Here is a 23,019-nt window from a genome sequence, read left to right on the forward strand (position 1 = left end):
TTCGTCAAAAGAATTCAATTATTTAAAAATTTATTGGTACAATTCTTTATGAGAATTCAATTTTAAGAGATATGCAATTATTCAATAAATTTTTTTTGTTGTATTTAAAATTTTTAATTTAATTGAATTCTATTATAATTTTTTCATAAAAATTTATTTAAAAATGGATTTCAGTTAAAAGTCTAGATTATAATTCAATATTAAATTTAATTATAAATTTAATTATAAATTTTGAGAAATAATTGAATTTTGAAGAGGTTTCAGATTAAAATCTTTGAAAATTTGAATTTTTCATATTTTTAATTAACAATTCTGTGGAATAAATGTTTTTTGAGTAAGTTTAATTGCGAATTTTTTTATATTATTTGAAGTTTTTATTTTCTAATATATATGTAATTGAAGAATTTACGAATAATTGAAATTTCGTAAAATTGAATATTGTAAACAAATGGATTTGAAAATTGTCAAAGAACTTTTTCAAAAATTATTAAAAATTATCGATTTTAAGAAGAATTTTAGTTAAAAATTCTTGAAAATAATAATTAAATTGATTTTCAATATCAACTATCTAAAAAAAAATTTCCAAAATTACGCAAAAATTTAATTATTCTTATAAATAATATAAATTTAATAGGAATTCAATTCCTTACAGATTTTTATAAATTTGATTGCAATAATTCAATTCTTTTCATAAATAATGAATTTTTTTACAGGGTTTCGATTATTTTCATAAATAATAAAATTCTTTTTTGGCATTCAATTATTTTCATAAATAATAAAAATTTCAAAGGAATTCAATATTATTTATACAAATTTTTATAAATTAGTGCGCAATAATTCAATTCTTTTCATAAATTTTGTAATCTTTTAAAAATAATTGAATTTTTTAAAAATTTTTAAAAAGGAATCAAATTTTTAAAGAATTTCAATTAAAAATAATTTTTCAAAAATTCTAAAATAGTAAATTTTAAAAAATTTTAATTTATTTTGTTCGAAGGTAATTGAATCTTAAAAAATTATGATAAAACAATTCTAAGAATTAGTTTTTTTTATAAATATTGTAATGTAATTTTTCGAAAATAATTAAAGAATTTTGGTATAATTTAAAAAAAAACTAATTTTTTGAAGAATTTTAATTAAAAATTGAATTGAATTCAATTTGAATATGATTATTTGAATTTTCGGAAGTATTAAAAATAATTGAATTTAAAAAAATTAGAACGAAATAATTCAGAAAATTACTTTTTTCAAAACTATTTGAATATTATTCTATTAGAACCTAATTTTCATTAATTTTAATTTTTATTGAATTTACATTTGAAGATTATTTATTAAAATTTTTAAAAATTCAATTATTTCCAAAATTTTCAAAGAAAATTCTGTAGAAGTTAATTTTCAAAAATTGTAATAAAATACTTGAAAAATTGATTTATTTTGAATTAAATTTTACAAAATTTCAATTATTCAAAATCTTTTTAATTGTATATTTCAAAAATTCAATTAGAAAAATTTTTCAAAAATAAATTTTGCTTTGTCGCAAAATTTTGAAGAAAAGTCGAAAAAGTCGCATTATTTGAAAATAGTCGAAAAAAGTCAAAAAAAAGTCATAACATCCGTGGCCTGATTATTTTGATTATGAAAAATCACTTGAAATATATATTTATTTCCCCGTGTTTTCCAAAAGTAAATTATTCGAAAACATTCAAAAATAAATTTTGAAAACTTTCACAATTGTTGCAAAATGAATAATATATTTTTTACATCTGCATAAAATTTGTATTTCGTGCGTCTGATTGTCCATGACATTTTCAAAAATTGACAGAAATAGCTGTGTGTGCAAAATAATAAAAAAAAATCTCGTACTTTAGTCAAACTCGTTAATCTAAGAAGAATATTATTCTTTGAGAGTAAAGAATGATTACCAATTCAGATTTTGCTTTTATGAGTGCCAGAATATTTCACTCAATCTTTATATATCCACGCAACCCACACCAGTAGGACTTTGATAAATGAGAATTCCATTTATGAACTTTGTTCTGTTTACATTTCGTATTTAAATACCTACCGTATTTTTCGTTTTTTTTTCTTTTCAAGAGAACGCTCTTCATTTGTTGTAGGTACAGAAAATAAAAAAACTTTCAAGATCTTTTCTATTCGATATTTTGAAAAATTCGTTTCACGTCCCTAAACGACACTCATTAGTATCAAATATTGGATATATTTCTACGAACTTTTTTTTAACAAATCGTTTTAATACTTTTAAAAAATTTTGATAATACTTTCAGTAATAGGAGTGAAAATAAAGGGGGAAATTTCCGAAAGACTAAATTTGAACATTTTAAGGGAGATAATAAGTTTCTGTAAATTTTAATAAACTTGTGCTCGTCTATTTCGAGGAAAACAATTATGTTAATTTTAATAAATGCTCTAATTCTAGACTGTTGTCTTGAGCGGTTGATATTATATGGTGAATTTTAATAAAGTCAGTGTACCGGAAACAAGGGCGTGAGAAAATAGACCATTCGTGTTAAAATTGAGCAGTTTTCCTAATCTTTTAATCCGAAAAGCAATCCAGTGTGTAATCTGACATGAATTTGGGATTCGGTCGTCCAGTGTGTCCCTAACCACACACCACGGAAGAATATAGATTACGTTAAGCACATAAGTGCCGTCAGAATTGTTCAGGAAATCCAATTCTTTTTAATTAAATCGCAATATCAATTAACTAAAATTTATTTATTTATTGACTCAATATTTTTTTTTTTAAATTAAAGTCGAATGAAATTACTTTATTTTAATTTTATTTCACAGTTGTCTTGAAATTATCAACTTAATACTAAAGTGGATCTTTGATTTTTGATTTGATGTGTGGATTTTCGGTGCCAAAAATTTAAATAAATTTTTTATTTCATCGACATTTTTGGTAGCAATTCGTTGCAATTCATTTTTATGCTTTTAATATTAAATTATTATCGAAAATTTCAATTCAAACTATAATTTATAAATTAATTTTTATTAGAAAATTCTACGAGAAATCAATTATTTAATTAAAAGAATAAATAATTTAATAAATAATTTAATAAATAATTTAATAAATAATTTACTTCTTTGGACGAATTTTAATAAAATTTGTAAGCAGAATAATTACATTTTTCTAGGAATTCGACTAAAATTGTATTGAATAATTGAAATTCTGTGATGAGTTTCATTATTTATGAAAATAATTGAATTCCTAAAGAGAATTTTATTATTTATAAAAATACTTGAATTATTTCGAAGAAATTTATAAAAAAAAATCGTAAATAATTAAACTCCTTTGCATTGTTTTTTTATTTATGAAAATAATTAACTGTTTGGTTAGAATTTTAGTAAAATTTTTATTTACTTATTAAATTCTTTAGGAAAGTTGTTGGAAATAATTGAAATTTTGCCAAGAATATTATTAAAATTTTCAAAAATAATTGAATTTCGGAGAAGAATTGTATTATTTATAAAGATAATTGAAGTTTTGACTATAGAATTTTTAAAAATTTGGAACATAATTGAATTTTGGAGACGAATTTTATTAATTTTGAAAGTTGTTGAATTCCTAAAAAGAATTTTATTAAAATTTTCGAATATGAAATTGAATTTTGGAAAAGAATTTTATTACTTATAAGAATAATTGAATTTTTGCTGGTAACTTATCCAAAATTCAATTTTTGTTTTGTTTTTTTTTAACTAAAATTCTTCTATAAATTCATTGTTTTTAATATTTTATTAATTAAATATATATTTAAAAAATGTAACTATAATTTCAGAAGAATTTAAATTATTAAAATTGTTCAAAAATTTGAGTTCTTTAAAATTTCTAATTAAATTCTTTCAAAATTGAAATTTTCTTAAATTTCAAATTGAAACCTTTTGAAGTTCATCTATTTATGAAAATTATAAACGCCGAGATAAACGCAACTAAATATTTAATATTGTCCAGTACTTTTAATAAAAATTCCTGACTTTTACATAAGTTTTACCGTTTATCGAAAAAAAAGCTTATATTTTTGTTGAAAAATAGATATTCTGATTATACATTTACCCCAAATGACCCTATAGTTAGAATAGCTAGTAAAGTTATAATTTAGTTACTACAGTTAGAATTTAGTAAAGAAGTTTTCAGTTATAGAATTTTCTTATTGAGAGTAAAGAATTTTTTTCCCCAGAAAAGTACGTTTAAACGAATACTTTGTCGTTGATTATTCTTGGTCTAGAATTTCAAGCTTTCTTTGATAATTCAGGTTGTTTTAGTGACTCCTAAGAGGCTTCTTTGAAGCACGTTAGATAGGAGAACCCAAGTCAAGGTTGCACCCATCCTGGTCGCACTCTGCATGATAGAAGTTTCAGGGGTTCTTCCGGAGTGATACGAGAGAGGGTCTCCTCCTTTTCCGCACACATATCCGGTGGTTCAACAAAAGCATTCTTCAGTTACATCACGTTTCAAATAACTATTTATAAGAATTGCTGAAATGCCTCTCACATTTTTCTTTTTCACGTCCCGCCAATAAAACACTTGAAACAACTTTTAAATTGTCCAATATCAATTTTTTAAGTTACCACATCATTTTTTCACAAAGAATACAACCTCTAAATTGTACTGTTTGAAAATTATTATTATTATTATTATTATTATTATTATTATTATTCGATTTATTTATTTATTATTTTGATTTATTTATTTACTATCTACTTTTTCGTTTTTTTGAATTTCGCGCCAATACAGTTCATAAAATTGCCGCCCAGATGGCATGACAGTTCTCTCACAAGCGGAATAAAGTGAATAGTGGGAAAAAATAGGGTATACCGAAAATTAATTATTTTATTTATATTAATCTATTTCTTCACTCTTATTTATTTATAGACTTAATATGTTTTATTTATTTATTGTTTCTCTTATAATTATAATCACCTTCTGTAAGAATTTTCCCCAACTGGGTAATTGAAAAATTAAACAAATTTTTTTTTTAAATTTAAATTTTAAATTTACAGTTCTTTTGACTCTGATATGATTATAGTATAAAAATAATCAGTTTGGAAAATTGGAAATGAGAATTTGAGGATAAATTTAAAAGGGGCACCCTGTAGATTTTACACGTTAATGTAGTAGGGTGGAAAACGAGATGAGGGTGGTTGGAGCAATTACGTTGTCCACAGACACCCCAAAGATACCACACCACTAAACCAAACTATAGTGCCTTCATAATGTGTCTCATAGACGTAGACGTATAGCAATAGACGGACACTCTAAACTCAAACTCCCTGAATTGCAGCGTCTACTTAAACTTTCAATGAATTTTCACTCTTGATTGTCTGAAATACACACGCGCAGCGAGAAATTGCAATCACACGTCAAATGTTATTTTGAGAACGTGTAGTTTTCACAAAAAATATAAGTTTCAAAAATTTTTAAAATAAAATTTGTCTGTACTAACTGAATTTTTTTGTAAACTACAAAAGTATATTTGAAATTCAGTTATTTATGAATATTTTAATATTAAACCTTTTGAACTTCAATTATTTAAAAAAATTAAATTTAAAACTCTTTTGAATCATTTAAATATTTAATTTATTATGAAAAATATAATGGATTTATAGAAGAATTATTACTGTTAAATAAATACTATTAAAAAAAACATTGAATTTTAGAAAAGTTACAAATGATTGCAGAAATTCAATTATTTTCAGAAGGAATAAAATTCTTCGCAGAAATTCAATTATGTTCAATAATTTTTAAAAATTCTGGTCAAAATTTCAAGTATCTTTATAAATAATAAAATTCTTCTCAATTATTTTCAAAATTTTTTTTTAAATTCTTGGCAACATTTAAATTATTTTAAAAAAATGTCCTCAATTCAATGATTTTCAATATCTACCTACTATTTTAATAAAATTTTCCAGAAGAATTAATTATTTTCAAAAATAATCAAAATTTTACAGACATCATAAATAATAAAACTCATTGCAGAAATTCGTCAAAATAGTACAATTATTTAAAAATTTATTGATAAAATTCTTTATGAGAATTCAAATTTAAGAAACATTCAATTATCTTAATAAATATTAAAATTCTTTTCAGAAATTCAATTATTTTCAAGAATTTTAATAAAATTCTTTGTAATATTCAATTGTTTCTATAAATATAATAATATATTTTACAAGAATTATTCGCAGAAATTCAATTGTTTTTGAAAATTTTAACTTAAAGAAAAAATTTCAGTTAAAGATTTAGATAATATTTGATAATATTTCGAGCCTTTTGGGAGGAATTTTTAGAAGTAATTAAATTTTGATATGGTTTGAAACTAAAAATTTTTTAAATCTAAATTTTTCATATTTTTAATTTTATAAAATTCAACTATTTTCATAAATAACAATATTCATCACAAGAATTTAATTATTTCTAAGAGTAATAAAATTCTTGTCAAAATTTCAATTACTTTAAAAAAATTTTTCTCAGTTCAATGATTTTCGATATTTACTATTTTAATAAAGTTTTCCAAACGAATTCAATTATTTTAAGAAAAGTATTGATAAAATTCAATTATTATCATAAATAATAAAAAATTCGCATTCATTAAATTATTTAAAATAGAATTTGTATATATATTATTTAAAAAAATTAATTATTTAAAAAATTCCTATAAAAGTCTTTGCAATAGTTTAATTATTTTCATAAATATTAAAATTCTTTTTAGAGATTTAATTATTTTTACAAATAATAAAATTCTTTTCAAAAATTCAATTAATATCATAATAATTAATAAAACTTATTACGAAAGAATTCAATTTAAGAAATTTTCAATTATTCAATAAAACATTTATTTTTGTATTTAAATAATTGAATTTTCATAGAATTTTTTAATAAAAATTGATTTAAAAATAATTTTTAGTTACCATTTTAGATAATAATTGAATATTAAACGCTTTATTGCATGAATTTTTAGAAATAATTGAATTTTGAAAAGGCTTCAAATTAAAAATTAATGAATTTTTCACACGAATTGCAAGTATTTTTCATTATTTCTAACACAATTTGAATTGTATTTCTCGAAAAATGCAATTATTCTTAAAAAAATTTTTAAATTCGTCAAAGAAAGTCAATGATTTAAAAATTTGTTGATGTATTTCTTTATGAAAATTCAATTTTGAGAAACATTCATTTATTCAATAAATTATTATTTTTGTTTTTAAATAATTGAATTTTCATAGAATTTTCTAATAAAAATTGATTTAAAAATAATTTTGAAAAGGTTTCAAATTAAAATCATTAAAAATTTGAATTTTTCATACTTTCTTTAAACTAACTGTACAATTAATTTTTTTTTTTAATTTAATTGAATTTTTTAAAAATATATTTGAATTTTTTATTTTCTAATTTATATTTAATTGAAGAATTTTCGAATAATTGAAATTTCATAATATTGAGTTGTAAACAAATGAATTTGAAAATTCTAAAGGAACTATTTCAAAAATTAGTAAAAATAATTTGTTTAAAGGAAAAATTTTAGTTAAAACGTTTAGAAAATAATAATAGTAAATTGAAATAATGAAAATAATTTTGAAGACGTTACAGTAAAAATATTCCTATGAAAAAATATAATTATTTTTTAATATTTATTTAATAAAGAAGTTATTGATGTTTTCGAATAATTTTCCAATTAAATAAATTCGTAAATGAATGTAATAGAACATTTTTTTGAGTACCTAATAATTTTTAGACTAAATCAGAATATTCTTTAGGGTCAAGGAAAAAGTCAAAATCATAGTCAGGAAAAACTCTGGAAATCAGGGAAAAGTCAGGGAATAACAGAATTAAATTTTTGCAGAAACCCTGTTTTTTGTTCGAGGAGAAAAATGTTTTTAATATAAAATTCCCACTCATATGTATAAAAAGTCGATATACGCAATTTTTGCCGAATGTTCAATTTGATAAACGGGAAAAATCGACAGACTTGAAAAATTACTTTCATCGATAACAATAAACCCTTATGGTACCTCCATTTCGCACACTTAAATCCCAAACGTGAAGCACCAACCTACATATATAATTTCCCTCTTTTCTTTCCTTTTTTTTCTCTTCTTATCACCACTTTCATCGTGCGAAGAACGAGATTAAAAATTTCTCTTTTTTTCCTCTTTTTTTTTTTTTTTTTTTTTGACGACAAAAGGCGAGGGAAAAGTGAGACGGGAGAAAAATGAGAAAAAGATAGGAAATTGTATATAAGGGAAAGGTAAAATGTGAAAGGACAGGACTATACCTAACGTATCGCCGACTACTCTGGTCTGACGATATCAAAGCGCATAAAGGGCAAAAAGGGAGCACTTAACGCAGCAGTAGCAGCAGCAGCCTGCTTTTAATTCGCGCAAAACGCTCGTCCTGCTCTAGTGAAATCTCGTCTAATTTCTATCGTCGACAACGGCTTTTCCCCCTATTTCCCGGCGTTGAGGCGACACCGACGCCAATTTCCCTGTCGGCTCGACCTGTTCGTGAAAGGTGAAACCTTGGAATTTCTTTAATTAAAAAGCGTCGATCAGAGAAGTAAAGTCAGAACTTTTGCTTTGAAATAACGTTTCAAAAAAAGGGGGGAAAAAAATAGAAAGGAAAAATTGCGCGGAATCAGAAATGAATAATCAAATTCTGCAAATATTTGAAGTTATTGAAAATTTATTATGCGCGAAAAATTTGTTAATTAATAGATTTTTTTTCACTTCTTAAAACATTTATTAATTTCTTTATTTCATTTCTTCATTTACTCATTTCTCTCGTAAAATATCAAAATTATAGAATTACTAAAAGAAAATTCCAATTTTTGACATATTTTTGAGATTTTTGAAAATATTTAGAACTCACTTAATTCCTCAAAAATTTTGTTTCTTATTTGTAACTAATTTCTAAATCGACAAAACTTATAAAACTTTCTAAACATAATTATATTTTTCAAAATTTGAACATTTTAAACTTTTCTAAAAATTATTTTTTTACTTTTGCCAATAATAATTTTCAAGAACTTTTTCAAAATAATTATTTATAAAAGATTTTTAGTGAATCATTTTATTCAACAATTCTAAAAATTTGGGAAAGTTGCAGTTTACATTATTTTAAAGAATTGAATTCCAATGGGTTTACAATTGAAATTTTTATAAATAATATAGAAAGATTTTGAAAAGATATTTAAATTGAAATTTTTAAAATTGAATTTAAAAAGTTTTACAATTGGAATTTTTATAAATAGTTGAATTTCAAAAGCTTTTGAATTAAAATATTTCTATAAATAAAATTTCAAAAAGTTGCAAATTAAAATTTGTAAAAATAATTGAATTTCAAAAGATTTACAATTGACATTTTTTTAAAACTTGAATTTCAAAAAGATTAAAATAGAAACTTTTATAAATAATTGAATTTCAAAGGGTTTTAAATTAACATTTTTAAAAAGCAATTAAATTTCAAAAAGGGTTACGAATAAAAATTTTATGAATAGTTAAAATTTCAAAAATAGTTCAATACAAGTATTTATAAGTAATTGAATTTCAAAAGCGTTTTACAATTGAAATTTTTTTAAATAATTGAATTTCAAGAAGATTGAAATGGAAAATTTTATAAATAATTAAATTTCCAAGATTTTTAAAATAATTGAATTTTAAAGGGCTTACAATTGAAAATTTTATAAATAATTCAATTTCAAAAGGGTTTGTACTGAAATTTAAAAAAATTGAATTTCAAAATGTTTACAATTAAAATTTTCACAAATAATTGAACTTCAAACATGGTTTATAATTGACATTTTTATAAATATATTAGATTTTACAAAAGATTTTAATAATAGATTTTTCAAAAGGTTTATAAATAGAAATTTGATAAATAATTAAAATTTTAAAACGCTTAAAATTGAAATTTTTACAAATAATTGAATTTCAAAGGATTAACAATTGAAAATTTGATAAAAAATTAAAATTTCAAATGGCTTAAAATTAAAGTTTTCGTAAATAATTAAATTTCAAAAGGGTTAGCACTGAAATTTTTAATAATTGAATTTCAAAATGTTTACAATTAAAATTTTTATAAATAATTGAACTTCAGACGGTTTACAAATGAAATTTTTACAAATAATAGATTTCCAAAAGGTTTATAAATGAAAATTTGATAAATAATTGACATTTTAAAAGGCTTAAAATTGAAATTTTTACAAATAATTGAATTACTGTTAAGTTTCAAAAATTTGACATAATTCTTGGCAAAATTTCAATTATCTTTATAAATATTAAAATTCTTCTTCGAAATTCAATTATTTTCAAAACTTAAATACAATTCAATTTAATAAAATTCTTTGCAAAATTTCAATTATTTTAAAAAATTTTCCAAAGGATTCAATTATTAAAAAAAAGTTTTAATAAAATAATTGAAAACATGAAGAAATTGATCATTCCGAGTCGAAGACTCGGAGTAATCGATATCTTTATGTTTCATAACAATATTTTTATAAATTATTGAATTTTTAAAAAAATTTGAATCTAAAGCAGAATAATAATAAATTTTACTATTTTTATTAAAAAAATTTGTCCAAAGCGAAAACAAACTGAAAAATTTACTTCGAAAAATATTTCTTTCATCTAAATCGTTGATCATAAAGCGTTGTCAACTTCACCACCGCAGTATAAATCCTGAGCGGCTTTTTTTTTCTTATTGTTAAAAATAAGATCATCTTTCTCTGACGGGAACAATTTTCTTATATGAATATTACCATTTTTTTTTTTTTTTGCAGGTTATTTTCAAGATCTCTTGAAGTCGAGCAAAGTCGGATTTCATGACATGTTTAAGAAGACTTATGGCATCTTATACGAACAGAATTCCTACGTCTTCACGGACCTTTTCAAAGAGCTGGAAAAATACTACGACACAGGATCGGTAAGGAAAAAAATTCATCTCGCATAGATTTGTGGTTTTAGAAGCAGGGAAAACTTTCTTAACCTTTTATATTACAATCTTCACAATTTTTTTTTTTTCTTTAAAACCATTTTTTTTTTAAAATGAATTTTTTCTTCGTTTTCTTTAAAATTAATTTTTTGTTTTCTTTAAAATAACTTTTTTTCTTTAAAATGAATTTTTTTCGTTTTTTTTTAAGTAAATTTTATTTTCTTTAAATTTAATTTAGTTTTCTTGGAAAAAATTTTTTTCCTTTGAAATTAATTTTTCGTTTTCTTTAAAATAACTTTTTTTCTTTAAAATAAACTTTTTCGTTTTCTTTGAAGTGAATTTTATTTTCTTTATAAATTTAATTATTTCGTTTTCTTGAAAACGAATTTTTTTGTTTTCTATAAAACGAATTTTTTTCTTTCAAATTTTTTTATTTTCTAAACGAGAATTTTTTAAAATGAAAAAAAAATTCAAAGTAGAAATTAATTTTATTTTTTTTTTAAATTATGTGCGGGGAGAAATACGAGTGTTTTTCGCACTCGGTGGGATTTGAAATCAAAACTAAAAGTGTAAGTAAAGTTTAGAGAAGAAAAGTTTATAATTAAATTCCCTTGACATTTCTCAGCATTTCAATCGTTCTATAATCTTTTTGCTCTTAAAGGTCCTTTTTTACATTCGCCATCAGTACATAACTGGAGCGAACTTTGCTCGTATTTCACATTTTGTTTGAAAGACGGGAGCTGAGAGCGATTGTAAATCAAATTTCACACCAGTTCTAAAGCTCAATTTTCAAAGGCAAATTTCTTCCTTTTTTTTCCATAATACTCTTCGCAAAAGTTGTTGAAAAGTATTCAATTCAACTTTATGTCTATTTCACTCATATCATTAAATAATATGCGGCATTTTTTCTATAAATTATCTATATAATTTAAAATTATTTCTATTTTTTTACTTTCGTATTTATATTTATTTTTAAAATTGTATTTTCGAACACGTTCAAAACTTTAGCTTTTTTTGTACTTTTATTTTCATGATTAAACTTGTCGCAAGCGAATTTTTTTCTGCTCTTATATTTTTAAAAATAACATAAAGAATAAAAATATAAATATTGTAAATTAAACATTTTCTCGGTTAAGAATTAATAATAATTTAAAAAACATTTTTGATAATAAAATTCAAATCGAAAGTAGTAACAATAAAATAAAAATACAATCCTTCCTCTCTAAGCAATAAATAAATAAAACTAGAAAATTATTTATATTTTTATAATAAAACTTGTCAGGCGAATACGCAGTAATTGGTAAAAATTGACCATTTCCCCCTGTGAATTTTCGTAATATACGAAGTTCTTCTTTTTTTTTCCTTCACTCTCCCATGAGGTTTCTTGAAAATGAAAACGAATCGTTTCTCAAATATGATAATTGCCGAAGGTAATTATTTAGGCATTTCCTTCTTTAATTTCTTAAGAAATATTTTTCCCAGGTGAATCGTTTCATTTGAAAATATATCCACTAATATTCATAAAGTTGGAAAAATTCATTATTGAGTACAATTATCTGTCTTCCCTTTTGCTTTTTATGGTTCGTACTATACTTTTCCGTCATTTTGTCTTCATGCTTGGCTCACCGCAATTATATGCGAGTTGTTGTTCGCCCCCTACCCTCTATCTCATCGTTTATAATACACAAAAGCTATATAAAAGTATCGCGTGCCACGGTGAATTTAATCAATGCACTTTCGACGTATACGCAATCGTCCGTTTCTTGATAAAATTCTTGAATCTAAAAATATCTCCCACTTTTCAGCTCGATATAATGCTATACTATTAAAATTAATACCATGTGCCCCTCATCTTTATATGGAGAGTTTCATTTCTCTTCCATATAAGTGTATAATGTTTTAATCTCAGCACTATTTTTCACGTTTTCATTCAATAATTTCTACTTTCTCTTTGGCATTCTTTTTTTTTTTTAATTTTCGAAATTTTTATCAATTTTTCCTTTATTAACATATTGTTTTTAAATCGATTTGCTTTTGAAAATTTGTCACTGGCTTTATTTACTAAAAGTGTTGTCAATTTTACACCCACTATAATCATTAAAATAAAAACATTAATCTCTATATTTTTCACTGAATTTCAATTATTTACAAAAATTCCAATTCAAAACTTTTTCGTATTCAATTATTTCCTAAAATTTCCATTTAAAATTCTGAGAAATTCAATTATTTTAAATTTCAACTGAAAAACTTATAAAATTCAATTACTTATAAAAAATTTAATGTTAAACCACTTAAAATTCAATTACTTGGAAAAATTTCAATTTAAAAACCCATTGAAATTTAAGTATTTATTAAAAGTTCAATTGTTAATTCCTTGAAATTCAATTATTTGTAAAACTTTCAATTATTTACCAAATTTTCATTTATAAACCTTTTGAAAATCAACTATTTATAAAATTTGCAATTATAAACCGTTTCAAGTTCAATTATTTATGAAAACTTCAAATGCAAACAATTTGAAATTCAGTTTTTAAAAATTTAAGTGCAAACCCTTTGAAAATTCAATTATTCATAAAAATTTCAATTTTAAGCCCTTTAAAATTCAATTACTTATAAATATTTCAAATTAATGTTCAATTACTTTAAAAAATTTCTATTTAAAAATTTTTGAAATTCAATTATTTATAAAAGTTTCCATTTGAATCTTCTTGATATTCAATTATTTTTAAAAATTTCAATTGTAAACCGCTTGGAAATTCAATTACTTATAAATACTTGCATTGAACTATTTTTGAAATTTTAACTAATTTATCAAATTTATATTTGTAAACCTTTTTAAAATTTAATTGCTTTTTAAAAATTTCAATTATAAACCCTTTGAAATTAAATTATTTATAAAATTTTCAATTTCAAGCCATTTAAAGTTTTAATTATTTATCAAATTTTCAATTGTTAATCCTTTGAAATTCAATTATTTGTAAAAATTTCAATTTTTAGCTTTTTAAAATTTTAATTATTTATAACATTTTCATTTATAAACCTTTTGAAAATCAATTATTTATAAAAATTTCAATAGTTAATCCTTTGAAAGTCAATTAATCATAAAAATTTTAATTTTAAACATTTAAAATTTAATTTTTTTTATAAATTTCAATGTAAACCCTTTTGAAATTCAATTATTTATGAAAATTTAAATTGTAAAAATTTTAAAATTCCATTTTTAAAAATTTTAGGTCAAACCCTTTTGAAATTCAATTATTTTCAAAAATATCAATCATTATAAACATTTTCAAATTCAATTTTTAAAAATTTCAGTGCATACCCTTTTGAAATTAAATTATTTATAAAAATTTTATTTTAAACTCTTTGAAATTATTAAATCAACTATATTTACAAAACTTTCAATTATAATTCCTTTAAAATTGAATTACTATTAAAAATTTCAATTTAAAACCCTTTGTAATTCAATTAATCATAAAAATTTCAATTTGAAACATTTTGAAATTCAATTTTTTAAAATTTCAATGTAAATCTTTTTGAAATTCAATTATTAATAAAAATTTCAATTGTAAGTCGTTTAAAATTCAATTACTTATGAAAATTTTAATTTAAAACCGTTTGAAATTTGAAGTATTTATAAAAATTTTAATAGTTAACCCTTTGAAATGCAATTAATTATAAAAAATTTTATTTCAAGCCTTTTCGAAAATATTGTTAACTACGTTTCATAAGATGAATATTTACCAAAATTTTTAGTGTGGCTATATTAACTTAGGTCCCTTTCTTCAGTGCGTGTCACAATTTAATGAAACTCATCGCAGAAATTTTAAATCCAAACTATAAATATTTCACAATTTTCAAGAATCTTCAAGAATCTTGAAAAATCTTGAAAAATCTTCAAAAGTCAACAAGAAGTGAAAAATTATTGAAGAGAAAAAAAAACCATATAGAAATTTATGCGAATATAAAAAAAAGATAACAAGAAATAAAATATTTGCTTTTGGGCAAAAATATGAAGAAAATGATTCATACAAATGAGAATTTCAAAATGTTTGATCAACCTTAGAATTGGAATTTCGTAATGTATATATACAGAAGAGGAGGATTTGTGATTCCCGCGCAGTTAATACACATACACATATAGCTATCGCTTCTCTGATATTCGTAGGCTTGTCTGTTGAAGCAATCGATTTATGCTTGTATGATTACGAGATGATCATGAACTAAAATTAGTGGATGCAAGCCACTATATTAATATACATATTTCTCTGTTAATTCACATTCCAGACGAATATTGTACATTGTCGTATTGAAACGACAGGGGCAGACAATTGCAAATATATATACATAGTTATCAAACTTGTAGACTACTATATAATCGCATGAAAACTGAAATGTCAGGAGCACACTGTTCTAAAATACAATCAACTTCATATCACAAAGTGGAGAATGTTCTTCACTTGGAGACACATGTGAAACACTCCTCCGTTTATCAGACACATTTCTTTTCATTCAATCAAAAGTTATGTTTCAACTTTGCAAAATTTTACTCGTTTAAATAAATTAAATAAATTTAAAACACGAGAATTCAGTTTCAACCTTAGTTTGCGTTTTATCATTTGCACTTTTTTGCTTTTTACTTTTTTTACTTTAGTGTGAGAAAATAATTAGCAAATTTTATAAAAGTATTTTTGAGACAATGGGTTAAAAAGCGAAATTATAATCCAAGAAGCATTAAAACAACTTATTTAATTATTTTTATTTTCATTCCGAACTAGAAAAAATCCGTTGTATTCCGGTAATCTGTTCGCAGTTTGAACAGGGTTGCCACAGGTCATGGAAGTCAGACAATTCAGGGAAAAGTCAGGGAAAGTAAAATTGATCAGGGAAATTAGGGAAAAGTTAGGGATTTTAAGTAAAAGTACTGGAAAAAATTGAATTTTTAAAATTCATGAAAAAACTCTGAATTTTGATGTTTTTTTTTTTATTTGACTCGTAAAGTATGAAATTACCACAAATTTTAATACAAAACCTTCAATTTTTTCTATTTCTAACAATAATTTCTTTTTAAATAATTTAATTTTTCAAGAACTATCATAAAATTATGACTTATAAATTATTTAATGAATAATTTTTACAATTTTCCTAAATACTAGATTGTTAGAAGAATTTTAGTTAAAAATACTAAAAAAAAATTGAATTTTTGGAAAAGTTACAAATGATTCGAGAAATTTAAATTATTTTCAAAAATTATAAAAATTCTTCGCAGAATTTCAATTGTGTTCAAAAATTAAAAATTTTTCATCGAAATTCAATTATTTTTAAAAATTTTAATAAAATTCTTGGCAAAATTTCAAAGGAATTCAATTATTTACAAAATGTTTAACAAGTTTCTTCGAAAAAATTCAATTATTTTCATAAGCAATAAAGATTTTCCAGGAATTCAATTATTTAAAATACAAAATTTCATAAAATTTTTCGAAAAATATCAATTTTTAAAAAAGATTTTTATAAAATTCGTCGCAAGAATTCAATTATTTAAAAAAAATTTAACAAAGTTCTTATCAAGAATTCAATTATTTTTGTAAATATAATAAAATTCGTCGCAGAAATTCAATTATGATAAAAAAAATTCTTGTCAAAATTTCAAGTGTCTTTATAAATAAGAAAATTCTTTTCCGAAATTCAATATTATTTTAGAAAAATTTTAATAAAATTCTTGGGAAAATTTTAATTAATTTCATGAATAATAAAACTCATTGCAGGATTTCTATTATTTTTTATACAATATTTTAATCGAATTTCTCGAAAAATGTTATTATTCTTAAAAAGTTTTATTAAAATTTGTCAAAAGAATTGAATTATATTTAAAAATTTGTTGGTAAAATTCTTTATGAGAATTCAATTTTAACAAACATTCAATTTTTTTTTTTTAATTTAAATAATTGAATTTTTCTAGAATTTTCTAATAATTCTGAAGAATGTTATTATTTATAAATATAATTGAAATTTTGACAAGAATTTTTGTAGATTTTTGAACATAATTGAATTCTTTAAAGAAATTGTATTTAAAATTCTGAAAAATTAATTTTTAAATTCTATAAAAAGAAATTTCATTTTTCAAAGAATTTTATTGAAAAATTGACATAATTAAATTTTTATAAACAAATTTTATCATTTTCTTATTTTTATAGAATATAATTTAATATTTCACAAGAAATTGCTTAAAATTTTTGAAAATAATTGAATTTTTAAAATAAATTTTATATACAATTTTAGAAATAATTGAATTTTTGGAAATTAACTCAATTTTAGAATTGTTTTAATTAATTTTTAAATTTTATTAAATTTTGGAATTATAATTGAAATTTCTTAAGTTTTGAAGAAGATATTTGAATATTTTTCAAGAAATTTATTAAACGTTTTGAAAATTAATGAATTTTTTAAGGAATTTTACAGAAAAAAAGAAAAAAGAAAAAGAAAAAAGATTTTATATAACCAGAAGGAAACGAGAAGGAAAAAAATTAAAAGAATTAAAAATAATTGAATGTGTTGAAAAGTTTTTACTATTAAAAAAAAATAATTGAATTGTTTTAATGGATTTATTCAAATTTTAGAAAATAATTGAATTCTTTCGTAAAAGTTTATTAAAGCTGTATTGAAAATAATTCAATTCCTGCGAGGAATTTGACTATTTATAAAAATAATTTAATTCTTCCGAAGAATGTTATTAATTATAAAAATTATTGAATTCTTGCTAAGAATTATATTAAAATTTTTGAAAATATAAACAATAATAATTAATTATGAAATAATAATAAATTAATAATAATAATTAATTTCAGAAAGAGCTACTAATGGTTTTTTTTTATTTTTATTTTATAATGATTTTTTTATTTTTACTAAGTGAGATTTTAAATATAAGTTCCTTTATCAAATAAATTAACTCCAAAACTAAAGATAATTCTGAAAAATAGGAGATGATAAAAATATTGCAAACTAAAGTGAATCGAAAATTGAAATTAATTGATACTAATTGTCAAACTTTCTAGATTCAATGTCTGTTACTATTTTTGTAAATTCTTTTCTTTTCGCGCTCGTCAATTAAAAAAAAAATGATAAAAAGTAAAAAGTAGCAAAAATACAATTTTGATAAATTGAAATAAAATTCTTTCTTTATTGTTTCTTTATTTGTTTTGCTATTTGGGTCTCTTGCTTTGGAGACACAATTAAAAAATTAAATTATTTTTTAAGTACCGTTTCAAACGGATTTAATAATTATTATTTTCCAAGTATCAATAATGAAACTGATTTATTAACAATTATTTTTTAAGTACCGTTTAAAAAGCGTGAATTTAAAGGAACTAATTTCGTGAAATCCATTATAGATACATCTGACATAATAATTAATGAGCGTGTCGAATTTTATTTGCAACCGCATTTTTGTGGTGCTGCTGGTGTTAATTTTTCTTCATTGTTATAACATCCTTTACATTTCATTAATGAGTGAAATTATTCGCGTACGTTCGTGCTTCGTGCAACTATTATCCTCGAATCAACACTCATTTATAAAACATCTCTTTAGTATGGTGTGTGCGCGATTGCAACGAAACCCAGGAGATAAACAGAGGCAACGTGTTTCGCATGATTTACAATTTGCCACAACTGGTTTAGAGGAAAGGATAATTCGTTACGTCAAACTAAAATGATGGTTCTGAGTTTTCCTGATGATCGATCATTATATATTCTATCGACTGCGATATTATTTACTGAAAAATTTCTTTCTTCATCGTTGCTAATCATATTCATTATTATTATTATTATTATTAGTTAATTAAAATTAAAAACCATTATAACCAGTAATTAAAAACCATTTTTTAGAGAAAACGAAGTAGATAATAAATATTAAACATATAATGGTAAAAAATTAAAAATATAATTCTAATTTAATTTTTTTTTGAAATGGTGGATCGAGATACTTTGTAAAATAGTAGATTGTGAACCAAGAGCGAAAAATATCTTCTTTTTGCAACAGGGTTGACACAAAAATTTTAATTTTTTTATTCCCTGACTTTTACGTGATTTCTAGAAAAAATTTTGATTTTTTTTCTGGCTCTAAAGAATATTCTGATTCATTCTTCAAATTATTAGATACTCAAAAAGTATTCTATTGCATTTATTTACGAATTTCTTTAATTGTGATTTATTGTATTATTCGAAAACATCAATAATTTCTTTTTTAAATAAATATTTAATTATTATTATTTTTCCATACGAATATTTTTACTGTAACTTCTTTAAAATTTTTTTTTCATTCAAATTCAATTACTATTTTTTAAAAGAAATTTTAAGAAATAAAAACTTTAAATAATTTCAAAAAAAATTTAATTAAAAATTTTAATAACTCTATACATAATTGTCAATTAATACGGTAAAAGTAGATGAAAAATTCAATTTTTGAGAAATTTTGATTTGAAATCTTTCCCAAAATTCAATTATTTCTAAAAATTTAAGCTATAATGCAATTAATATTCAATTATTGCATAAAACTTTAAATGAAATTTTTTTTAATTAAACATTTTTGAAAATAATTGAATATTGCAAAGAATTTTATTAAAATTCATGAAAATAATTGAATCTCTGGGAAGAATTTTGGTATTTATCAAAATAATTGAATTTTTCTTAAAATTGAATTTCCATGAAGAATTTTATCAACATCTTTTTAAATAATTGAATTCTTTTGATAAATTGTAATAAAATGTATAAGAACATTTATATTTTTCGAGGAATTTGATTAAAATTGTATATTAAAAGTAATTGAAAATCTGTGATGAGTTATATTATTTATGAAAATAATTGAAATTCTTTAAATTTTTTATATTTTTACGATACTAACTTTTATAGGTGAATTTTTATTAAAATTGTGTAAAATTAAAATTTTCTAATAATTTTGAAAATAACTACATTTTTTCGAGAAATTTAATTGAAATTGTATTAAAAATAATTAAATTCACATAAAGAAACTTTATCAAAATATTTTTGAAAAGAAATAGTTTCAGAAAGTGTTATTAAAATTTTTTAAAATAATTTAATTTTTTTAGAGAAAATTATTATTTATGAAAATATTTGAATTACTGCGAAGACTTTTTTTAAATATTAGAAAATAATTGAGTTCATATAAAGAAATTTTAACATAAAATTTTTGAAAATAATTGAATTCCTAAAAAGCATTTTATTATTTATGAACATGATTGAATTCTTGCGAAGAAATTTATAAAAAATTCATAAATAATTGAACTCTTGTGAAATTTTTATTATTTATAAAAATAATTAAATTTTTTTAAATAATTGAATTCTTAAATTTCATTTAATTTAGTAATTTAATTTAATTTTAAATAAATTGAATTCTGTAGAGAAAATTATTCATTATAAAAATAATTGAATTACTGCGAAATTTAAAAAAAAAAAATTTTGAAATAATTGAATTATGCAAAGAAATTTTAAAAAATATTTTTGAAAATAATTGAATTATTTAGAGCAATTTTATTATTTATGAAAATAATTGAATTCCTGTGAAAAATTTATTACTTATAAAAATAATTGAATTATTGCGAAGTAATTTATAAAAAAAAATTCTTAAATACTTGAAATCCTGTGAAATTTTTATTATTTATGAAAATAATTAAATGTCTGCTTAAAGAATTTTATGAAATTTTTTTTTTAAATAAATGAATTCTTTTAGAAAATTTTTTAAAAAATTGAAATTTTGCCAAAGAGTTTATTAAAATTTTGAAAATAATTGAATTTCGAAGAGAAGAATTTTATTATTTACAAAAATAATTGAAATTTTGACGAGAATTTTTTTATATTTTTGAACATAATTAAATTTTGTGATAAGAATTATATTACTTTTGAAAATAATTGAATTTCTGCAATGATTTTTAACTTTTTCAAAATTCCTTTTTTTTTACTGTTTTTAACTAAAATTCTTCTATAAATCCATTATTTTTGATAATTAATTAAATATTTATTAAAAAATGTAATAGCTAATTTCAGAAGAATTTGAATTGTTAAAATTTTTCTAAAATCTACACGGAGAGAGAATATATATTAAATTTTGTAAAAATATTTTCAAATTGGGGAAAAAGTGCGACAAAGCGAAATTTTGATATCAAAAAATACTAAACTTTAAAAAAACTTATATGAAATTTAGTAAAGTTATATTAGAATTTAATTAATATTCTTGATATTTGATATAATTATACTAAATTTCACATAAGTTTTTTTAAAGTTTAGTATTTTTTGATATCAAAATTTCGCTTTGTCGCACTTTTTCCCCAATTTGAAAATATTTTTACAAAATTTAATATATATTCTCTCTCCGTGTAAGTTCTTTAAAATTTCTAATTAACGCGTAACATTTGGTAGTATAATAAAATACATAACAAAATAATTATTTATTTAATGAAAATAAAATAATTAGATATTTTCCAATTGATTAATTTATTTCTTTGTTTGCAGGTTGACTTGGACGATGTGATGGACAATTTTTTCAATACCCTTTATCAGAAAATGTTTACTGTACTGAATAGTCAGTATACTTTCGATGCAAAGTACTTGGAGTGTGTTGGAATGCACATGAAAGAAATGGGACCATTTGGAGATGTGCCTTCGAAATTAGGAAATCAAGTTAAAAGGTCATTTGTCGCCACGAGAGCATTCAGTCAAGCTCTCAATGTCGCGGCCGATGTCCTGAAAAATATGCAAACGGTAAGTTTAAAATAAAAATGAATAAATTGCAAAAGATTACAATTTAAAAAATTTTAAAATCAAAATTTAAATTAAATAGTCCTTTTCATTTATTTATTATTATTATTATATTATTTATTGTATTAATTACTGGGAGTCAATTATGTAATTTCATTTTCACTTTCATTTTTAACTTTCACTTTCATTTCCTTTTTAATAGATTTTTATTTTCACTCTCATTTCCTCTTTGATAAATTTTTAATTTTTATGAGAAAATGAAAGTGAAAATAAAAATCGATCAAAGTAAAAAAAATGGAAATGAAAGTTGAAACTAAAAATTGATAAAAATGAAAATGAAAATAAAAATCGACCAAATTAAAAGTGAAAATGAAAGTGAAAGTTGAAAATAAAAATCGATCAAAATTAAAGTAAAAGTGAAAATAAAAATTTGCCAAAGAGAAAGTAAAAATCCAAATGGAAATAAAAATCTATCAACGTGAAAATAAAGAGCCAAAATAGAAACGAAATTTCATAATCGACCCCAAGACTGAAACCCTAAAGATTACGTTAATTTATTCTAAAAATAACTTTAAAAGAAAAATAATTACATTTACGTATTTTAGAAATTACAATAATTGCAAGCTGTGCAGAAAAGGTGTGCTATTTAAGTCCACAGATTATTTAATTTTCCCCCGTACGATAATCTTCGTGCATTTAATTCGATTATCGTTTTTGTTCGGGATGAAAGTTTTTATCTTTACAACCTATTCAATTTAAAAGCTTTTAGAGTCAAAGGCTTTTCGTTTAGCAGACTTTTTTGTTACTTTTAAACTGGTTATTTGAAACTGTAACTTGTTGAATTTTAAGCTCTATATAGTCGGTGTATGTATATAGGTATATATTTATTCGAATCACCCTTTTTGTTTATTGTAAAACGGTATAAAGCCCTCTTGTCAGTACCTATATAGGGAATGGAAAAGCTTTCAGTTTTGAGATATAAACGAATTAACACCGCGAGAATGAAATTGATTTATCTAGAACAGAAGCATGTACCGTTGAATTATTCCTAATATAATTGTAATAAACTTGTTGTCGCAGCTAAAACCATCAGCCGAGTGTGCTGCAGCATTAACGAGAATGACGGCCTGTCCGTCCTGCAGCGGGATTCCTGGCAATGTTTTGGCGTGTAGTGACATGTGCGCAAATGTGATGAAGGGCTGCCTCGCACATCACGCAGCACTTGACGCTGAATGGAATCATTTTGTCGGTGAGTTCTTCTCTGATTTTCCATCGCTTATATATTCATATATATATATATATATATA

The 23,019-nt window shown here is 21.8% G+C and overlaps 1 protein-coding gene across 2 annotated transcripts in view; it reads left to right on the forward strand.

The window, feature by feature from the left end:
* Window positions 1-23,019, forward strand: part of LOC122509913 (glypican-6) — a 191,001-nt gene that overhangs the window by 159,852 nt on the left and 8,130 nt on the right. For both annotated transcript variants that reach the window (XM_043624238.1, XM_043624239.1), the window contains exons 3-5: window positions 10,794-10,936; window positions 21,467-21,715; window positions 22,793-22,961. In XM_043624238.1, the coding sequence (XP_043480173.1) occupies window positions 10,794-10,936; window positions 21,467-21,715; window positions 22,793-22,961 (561 nt within the window). The remainder of the gene's footprint in view (window positions 1-10,793; window positions 10,937-21,466; window positions 21,716-22,792; window positions 22,962-23,019) is intronic.

The sequence above is a fragment of the Leptopilina heterotoma genome, unplaced genomic scaffold (genome assembly GCF_015476425.1).
Source record: "Leptopilina heterotoma isolate Lh14 unplaced genomic scaffold, ASM1547642v1 Lhet_64, whole genome shotgun sequence".
Lineage (NCBI taxonomy): Eukaryota > Metazoa > Arthropoda > Insecta > Hymenoptera > Figitidae > Leptopilina > Leptopilina heterotoma.